Source organism: Protopterus annectens, chromosome 8.part0 (assembly GCF_019279795.1).
Source record: "Protopterus annectens isolate FY-2018-M chromosome 8.part0, PAN1.0, whole genome shotgun sequence".
NCBI classification, from domain to species: Eukaryota; Metazoa; Chordata; order Ceratodontiformes; family Protopteridae; genus Protopterus; species Protopterus annectens.
Window position 1 is genome coordinate 1,835,186,805 of NC_056741.1, and position 9,446 is coordinate 1,835,196,250.

The 9,446-nt window shown below is 38.9% G+C and overlaps 1 protein-coding gene across 1 annotated transcript in view; it reads right to left on the reverse strand.

The window, feature by feature from the left end:
* Positions 1–9,446, reverse strand: part of LOC122808572 — a 782,028-nt gene that overhangs the window by 493,767 nt on the left and 278,815 nt on the right. Inside the window, exon 8 of the mRNA XM_044079528.1 lies at positions 5,857–6,255. Within this exon, the coding sequence (XP_043935463.1) occupies positions 5,857–6,255 (399 nt within the window). The remainder of the gene's footprint in view (positions 1–5,856; positions 6,256–9,446) is intronic.

Here is a 9,446-nt window from a genome sequence, read left to right on the forward strand (position 1 = left end):
CTACGGCTAAACCGAAGAAGGGGAGCTGTTTATCTAAATACTTTGAAATGGCAACAGTTATCCATTTACTACCAGTGACTATAAGTCTCATAGGAGGTGTAGTTAAAGATTTGTGAATTTTCGGTAGTCCGTATATAAACGGAATGATTGGGTTGGCTAAATACAAATAATTATATGTTTCTGAACTAATACTACTTTCCATCAGTAAATCATAGAGGAAACCTTTTAGTTCCCAATAACTTTATTAACAAACAAACTGTTAAGTAGAAAAAAAATGTTTGATCATCAGATAAAAATTCATTCATGCTACTAAAATATTGAGCAGTATTCACTATAACAATCATACTGCCTTTCAGCATATCCAACAATTGGAACATCCACAGAGGTTCCTCACTAAAAAATACAGGGCTTAAGAAATATGTCCTATGCAGACCGCCTCAAGGCCCTATCCCTGTATTCTGTCTCCTACAGGCTTTTGAAGGGAGATCTATGCCTGGCATACAGGGGTATTGTCATATCCCTCTCTGATGGACCTCCTGTATATCCACAAAAAAAACAGTATCAGAATTAGTCATTCTATACACTTAAAGCTTGCCTGTGATATAAACAGAACCTGCTGGAGAGATAGGTATATATCCCAGAGACTGCCCTGTCTATGGAACAGGTTCCCCATCCATGTGAAGCAGAGTTCCTCTCTAACCCGATTCAAGTGCAACTTGGACAATTGGATGGGAAACCGGAAATTCATCCCTGGTTTGGCACCTACGTCTCTAATGGACACAGGTAACCTGTAAATGGTTCATGTCCCAGGCACATGCTTACACTTATCAAGGCTATCAGAATTTGTCAGAGATTTAGGATGCACAGCTAGGCTTAAAAAGGCTCTTATGGTTGTTAGCCTAGTAAACACCTGTGACTCTATGAACCAATATCTGTCTTCCAGGCCTTTTTGCATGGAGTGCTGAAGCAGGATTTTGCCAGCTGATTGTTCAGAGAAGAGGCAAAAACATCTCCTTGAGGAACTTCCCATAGATGGATCAAATCTTGGAAGACTTCCTAAACTAGTTTACATTCATGAGGATCTGCCCTTCTCCTGCTCAGCTTGTCTGCCATATAATTTTGCTCTGATGCTTGTAGAGTGAGACTGTACCAAGCTAACATGGCTAGTGTGAAAAGGGGGCATGACCTGTGGTATTGTCTGTAACAACTTGAAGAGGTCCTGGGGACCAAAGATGATTCAGGGAGTTCAGTGCCTTGATGAGGCCAAGAACCTCTTTTATACTTATGTGCTTGCATCTGTCCTTGGTGTCCCACACACTTTGCACTTTTATCCCTCCTGATGTGTCTGTGATGACTGACTGCTTTGGAACAGGGAAAGAGAATGGAAGACCCAGTTTTAAGGATATTTGCTGTCTTCACCAAGTGATTTCTCTTCTGACAAACCCAGACACTGAGATTTGAAAAGACAAAGGATGTTGGTGCTGGGATTAAGAAACTTCAAATACCATTGCATCTTTCACATGTGGAGTTTTGCGAGGGGTATCATGAGAATCATAAATGCCATGAGATACAAACTCCTGAGGTATTCCCTCACAGTGACCAAAGTCAGAGTAGAAAATCTTAAAAATAGATCTAGTTAAAGTTCTAGTTTTTCTTATGGAAGAAAAGTTCTTTGAACTGAGGTGTCTAGCTAATACCCCATGAACACAATCCTGTGTAAAAGAGTCAAAAAAGCCTTTTGAGTATTCTCTCAGAAACATAGTTTGTGTAAGCGGTCTCTTGCTTAAGTGTGAGATTCCTGACACTTTGAAAAAGACTCTGAAAAGATAAGCACGTCATCTAAATATGGAAGAATGTGGATACCATGTAGCCTGCAATGAGCTGTAATTGGAGCTAGACACTTTGGGAACACTCCTGATGCATTGGATAGTCCAAAGGATAAGGCAGAGATGAATATGAATGTGATGATAAATTTCTTTTAAATCTAGCGTTACTAGGAAACTTGAAAGTGAAAGAAGAGGTAACAGGTTGTGAAGTGACATCATTTTAAATTTGGGCATTATTACAAACAGTTTGAGGAAAGAAAGACCCATAACTGGTCTCCAACCATTTTCTTTCTTTGGCACTAAAAAAAATCCCTGAATAAAAAACTTTCCTCATCTGGGAAGGAGGATCTGGTTCTATCACTCCCTGGGACAGCATGTGATGAAGGACATTTGGAAATAATAGTCTGGTCTAGTGGATAAGGAATTACCCCCCCCCTCCCCCATAAAGGAGGAATTTATTCCCACTGACATCTTTAACCTTGATGAATGATCTTCAGAACCCATTTGTCTGAAACTTTCTGTTGCCAAAAAGAAAAGTGGAGATTCAGACATTCTGGAAGGTAAATGAGGCTGTGTGGTGGGAAGCAAGGACAAGGTCCCTTAAATAGTCATTCTGCCTTGTTGGAATGTCCTTGGTTTTGGGACACTCCAGAATTCCTTTTTTTTTCCAATTTATTGCTTATTATTTTGATTTACATAAATGAACAATAACAGATACAAAATACAAAAGGAAGAACAAGTACAAACATACATTCATCTTGGCTAGAGAACTTACATCAAAAGAATAATAACTATATACAAAAACAATAGATTGTAAATAATCATGTTCTCCTATCTAAATACATGCTGTTATATGGTATGAAGTCACTATTTTATGAGCTTGAGTGGAAGGAACAGTTGATTGGGAGTTTGTGCGCTAGGAGGACATTTGGCCAGTGAGTATAGATGTGTTGAAAGCTATTTACATCATGGATGTCACTAGGAAGTGGGGTAATTCATATTTCCAGTATGTTTTAGTTACCTATTTTGTATGTATCTTAGATTTGATGTTTTACCTAGAGGTGGTCTTCATGCAACTGGATTCTAATATAATGGTAATTTCTTTTAATTAGACAAAATTGAGTCAAGTAGGTTGCTCCAGTACTTCTGCAAGTATGTCCTTTTTGTTTTATTTTTAGTTAATTTATATGAAGATATATATTTTATAGCCATATCTTTGAAGTTTTCCCAGGAGATTTTGGATTTGTTTATCTAATTTTTTGCTATAAAATGTTTGATCAAGGCACATAGTGCTATTAAGATATGTTTGCATAACCCTGAAAGAGATTTAGGAGTTATATGGAGAATTGTAATTTCCCATGAGAAAGTAGTCTTTTCGTACCCCATCTTTTTGAGTTTTATTTTGAGAGAGCACCGTAATTATAGACAGTTTTACACCTCCAAAACATATGGAGTAAATCTACATTAATCAGAGGGCAAAAGGGGCAGGATAGAATTTTCTTATAACCAAATTTATTTAAAAAAGGAAGGGGTATGATATTATAGCAATAACCCATGCCTGGGTGTGGGTAATGCTGGATTTACCCACGGTTGGTGTGGTTTGGTCACGAGGGTGACCGGACCTTTTTCCATTACTATAACTCTAATTTACAACGTGCACACTGACCAATCAGCGTGCACATTTTGGAATATTAATAGGAGGGTCGTTGTATAATAATTATTATTTATCATGAGCTGCGTATATATTCGATTTTTAAATGGGGTAATTTTAAAGTGTTTTGCATAGCATCACACTTTTATTTTAATGAAATATTCTTATCAATGTCCTCCCAGTATTTGGAATAGAGAAGTGAAGACAGGAATTTAATTTGTGAAATTAGTTTATAGACCTGAGAGATCATTTTAGATTTATAGGGACGCTCCAGAATTCTTTTTGGAACACCCTTGTCATTTCATTTTAAATATATGTTTATCTGCTTTTGGAATTGTTTATTCTGGGGTGAGTGAATTCATTTGAAAAATTTGGAAAAAGAGGGCTGAACAATTGTATTGTTTCCATTAATTAACTTACCCCTTTCATCACAATTTTTGATCACCTATACAGCTAATTCTCTATCCAAAGGAGAATTTAAAATCTCATTTTAAACATTATCTGGGAGGTTCTGAGAATCTAGCCCAGCAAACCTTCTCAAAACAGTACCATGGCCATAGCTCTGGAAGAAGTATCGACTGAGATACACATACTGCAAACAATGAGTACTGACTTATACAAGTGAAGAAGCTAAATTATTTAAAGTAGATTTTTCCTAGTATGAAGAAATTGCAGACATGCATTCCTCATACTTTCACTATTAGTCTTAACATATGAGCCTGACAATTCAAAATGTTGAAAATTAAAGTTGCAGAAGCACTTTTTTCCCATATTTATCAATCATATCCCCATCTTTATTAGAAATAGCAGGATTGTAATTAACTAAATAGCAGCAGAAGGATTAACTAAAGGTATAGCTGCTGGGTCACATTTAGGAAGAGATGTATAAAAAGTTAAAAGACTGAGGAACTTTATACATTCTATATGTTTTTTAGGGGCAGCTGGCTGGATATCAGGAAAACTGCAGGCAGTAACGCACACATCGTCCAAAGATGAGAGAACTGGAGGAATGGATGAAGGTTCTAGAAATTCCTTCTGTAACAACTCATAGTATTTTCTGAGGGACTGAGAAACCTTGGTGTTCTTCCACTGAAAATACTGGCACATTCTGTAAATAGTCTCAGAGAGGGAAACCCCCACAGGTGGAATCAGAAACTGAGCTCTCCTCAGAGTCTGAATCAGAAATGTGAGGAGAAAACCATGCATCTGTCCCTTCATATTCCTGCAAAATCTTGAATATCTTCAGGAAAAGATGCATCACTCATTCTTTTTACCACAAACTACTTTATAAGAAGAATCAGTAGCATGAATTAAACCCTAAGTCAAACACAGAAAACTACTCCTGTCTAAGGAAACATGAGGAGGAGTAAATATGTGTTGTTTTCCATTTCTTTTTGACAGGAAAATGGGGCCAACAATGTTATTAATGCCAGCAACAGCTTACTCATGGATGGGCACAACATTCTGACAAAACAGGAAAGTTTTACCTGTTCACTCTACCAAGACAAACAACAGTGTCCACTGGAGGGACCTCAACAGTGCAGAAGATGTGACTAACCACCTGGTCCATAGTGGCTGTAGCTGCTTCACCAGAGGGATCCAGGGTAAAGGTTCAGTGGCCTGAGGTAGAACAAATAGCCACAGCAGAGTCATCCACCTGTAGCTGAGGCAAATGGCTATCTTGCTGTGGTGGTAAAGGCAGTTTGCTTAACTTTTTCTTTTTGTGGTTGGAAGAAGGAACTTCCATGGGATCAGCAGGTTGTTCCATGGTCAAACCAAAAATGGTGCCTCTTTCCTGGGGGAAACAGGCAGCAAAAGCCAGTAAAGGTTAAAAGTCTTTAAATGCCACTTTTTCACATAAAAACAGTAATAGTACTTTAAAACATTATGCCAGTCCCAAAAAGTAAAATAAGTACAATTTCTCCACAGAAAAAATGTTTTTCAATTACTCCGTAAACTTTTAAATTGACAGGAAAAAAAGAGTACTCCCATTTAAAAGTACATTATATCTCATGACAGTCCATTAGAAATAACAGAAAGAGTTAATAAATAATTTTTTAAAATGGAAAGTCTGCCCTGCAAAGGAACCATACAAGTCCACTACTGGTCCTCAAAGGCCTCAGTGGGGAGTATTGTTTGGCAGCAGGAAAGCTCTGAAGGGTTTGATAGCCCATTCTTGTCTTTTTATTCAGCTCATTTTGAGCTGACTGAGTGCACAGATGGTGCCCTGAATCTTCAGAAGCCGGCTGGCAGATATAACCTTTGCAGGATATAACTCATATACGTAAGGCTACTGCAGCATTGATCAATGTGATGAACATCAGTGGCGATCCTATTATTGTTTGATTGAAAGAACAAAGCACAGTAATACATTCTTACCGTTTACTTGGAGATTGATGGGGTTTTGAGATGAATAAGCATGAGAGGGGTCTTCTAGTTGCACTCGACAAAAGTATTCATTTCTGTCACTGTCTCTGATGTTTACAATCTCAATGGATATATCATTGTCATTTGGGTTCCCACTAAATAAATAACGATCCTTATCTGTCATGGTGGCTAAATTGTTGCAGGTGTAAGTCTCTGCACTTTCTTGGTATGGGAGAACACACTGAAAGATGACTGGTCCATGAAATGCATTGCCTGTTTTCCAGATAACTGTGATGTTACCTCGGTAATCATCAATAGGATGTGTGAACGTGCAAGGAAGTCGAGCTGATTTTCCTGACTCTACATTCACTGTATCTGGAACTTGCATGCTCCAATCTGTTTTACCAGCTCCTGTAATAAGATCAAAGCAAAATAATTTGAAAAATGCAGTACAGGGGAAAGTATATATATTATACTAGCGACAGACTTGCTTACTTTTGTGAACAGGTAAATCACACTGCTTAATGATCTATTATGCAATGTCACAAGAGAGCAGGCTCAAAAGAAACAATTACAGTGGGGTTATCAATTGCAGTCATGAGTGTGTGTGTGTATCTCTCTCTCTCTCTCTCTCTCTATATATATATATATATATATATATATATATATATATATATATTATATACCTCAAAATTAACCGAAACAAAACCATCAACATAATTGGATGCTACTTCCCACCTGGCCAAAACATCCCTCCACTAGAAAACCTCCTCAGCTGGTCTACCCACCATCTCACCCAAGAAACTATCATCTTAGGTGATTTCAATATTGACTGGCAATCCTGTTCTGGCAACAATCCAACCCATCATGTACACTTTCATGGCTTCACCCAACTAGTCCAGTCACCAACAAGGATAAATAAAAACTCCAGCAAGCACTCTACCCTGGATTGGATACTAGTCAGTAAGAACTCCCAGTCATATATAACAGGCTGCTTATCAGATAGCCTCAGTGATCACTCCCCAACATTCCTACTCAAAAAAATACCTGTACCAAGCTAAACCTGTCATCTATCGTCAGATACGTAAAAGAATAAACTTTAACCCACTCACATTCATCTCATCCCTCAAAGAATGTAACTGGCATGCTCTAAAGTACCTCAGTCTAGATGACGCAGTTGAATCTTTTAATACTACCTTCCTGAACATCCTTAATTACCATGCCCCCATAAGATTTTTCAGAACCAAAGCACAACCCTCCCCATGGCTACAGAAAACCATTAAGTCAGAAATGAAAAACAGGGATAAAGCATGGGAGCACTGACGCAAAACCAAAACCCCCGCAGCTAGACAGAAATTTCTAGAACTATGCAATAGAGTCAAAAAGCTAATAAAACAGGACAAATTCCAATACTACCGGTCTGCCCTAGACTCCTCACAACACAGCCCCAAACAATTCTGGTCCTCCATAAACTCCATCCTCCACCCAGGTAAAGTCAGTACCCCTCCTCCTAACATCCCTCACTCCTCAGAAAATATTGCTACCTCATTCAACACACACTTCACCGAAACCATACTATCACTAGCTAAAACAACACAACCCCCCTCCAACCCACACCTTCAACTAGTAATCTCCCCACTGCCTTCTCTTTTTCTCCTGTACCTACCTCCAACATAAAAAACTCTTAACTAAACTTAAACCCACCAAATTAGCAGCAGACAACCTCCCAAGTGAATACCTACAAATCGCAGCTGATGCTCTGGCCTACCCAGTATCCATCTTGATTAACTGATCTCTGTCAGAAAGTTACATTCCCACATTGTGGAAAGTCTCACATATAATTCCCCTCCACAAAAGCGGACCCTCTGCAGAACTAACCAATTACCGCCCCATAGCTATTCTCTCTCCACTCTCCAAAATACTAGAGAGATGCATACACTCTCAGGTCTCACACTACCTCCTTACTAACAACCTCCTTTCCAGTACTCAGCATGGTTTCCGACCAAACCATAGCACCACCACTGCCTTACTCTCCTTTACTAACACTATCCTTCAGCATAAAACAATGGCTATCTCTCCTCTGCTACTTTCCTAGACCTATCTAAAGCATTTGACATGGTCCCACACAAACAACTTATCTCTGTCCTCAATAACCTATCCTTCTCACAATCAGTCACAAACTGGTTTCAGAGTTACCTGTCTGACCGCCAACAATCCGTTGTATGGCAGAATGACATATCTCCCCAACTACCTGTCTCCATAGGGGTTCCCCAAGGATCCATCCTTGGACCCCTACTTTTCTCTGTTTACACAAATAATCTAGCCTCTGCCACCAAACATGGCACACTCATCCAATACGCAGATGACTCTACCATCATCTGCTCAGCCCAGTCCCTACCCAAACTGCAAAAGTCACACAGGAAGCCTTTTCCTCTGTTGAAACATGGTTATCCGATGCCCAATTAATACTCAACCCAAACAAAACTAAACTACTCATCTTCCAACCCACCAAACATACTCAAAACAACTCTCACTTTAACATCACAGCAAAAGACAACACCACTATATACCCAAATGAACACACCAAATTGCTAGGAGTGGAAATAGACAATAAACTAAAATTTGACATTCACATATCCATGACCATAAAAAGTCCACAAAAAACTAGGAGCATTATACAGAAATAAACAATTTCTCACCAAAGCAGCAAAGATTTCAATAGCAAATTCCCACATTATCTCCACCCTACTTTATGCCTCTCCAGTATATACCAACCTAAGGCAATGTGATCTAAACAAGCTAGAGACCTGCTACAACAAAATCGCAAAATTGCCACAGGGCATCCTACCGTAGTCACCACTGTCTCTCACTTGCTGAACTGGGCTGGCTTGAACTCCCTCACCTCCTTCAGTGGTATCAACTCTCACTCACCCACAAACTAGTAAACCATCCACTAAATGTCCCATCCCTCCAGAATCTACTCCAACCCTATCGCACCACCAGACCACTAAGATCCAGCAAGAAAAATCACTTGCAGATCACTAAAGCCAGTAACTCTGCTGGTGAAGCACTATTCTCTTGCGCCATAGCCAAATTATGGAACTCACTCCCACCCACAATTACCTCCGTACCATCATGCACCAACTTCAAAACTTTATTAAAAGCGCACCTAAAAACATGCTGGCTATGCCCTTGCAACTCCCACTCTAATATAATCCACCCCATCCAACTACTACCTTTCTTTCACCTCCACTAACTACCTTGATGATAATAAGCTTAGATGCTCATAAGCCTAGTACTTATTATACAGCAGGAACTTCTCATTGTTACATTTGTTAATGCCTGTTATGTACTTCACAGATAAAGATTCTAGTTGTCTACTGATGTACTATGTTCTTCATCTGTAAATATGTTGTAAGTAATTTCTATGTTAAATTGTTAATCACTATGTAATCCAATGTAACTACTGTCTGTTTATTTTACTGTGGAGCTTTTCTCCCCGGGCCTCCGCTGAAAATGGACCCACGTCCAGTCGGACACTCCTGGTCAACAAATTTAAATAAATAAATAAATAATAATAAAGAAATAAATATATACACACA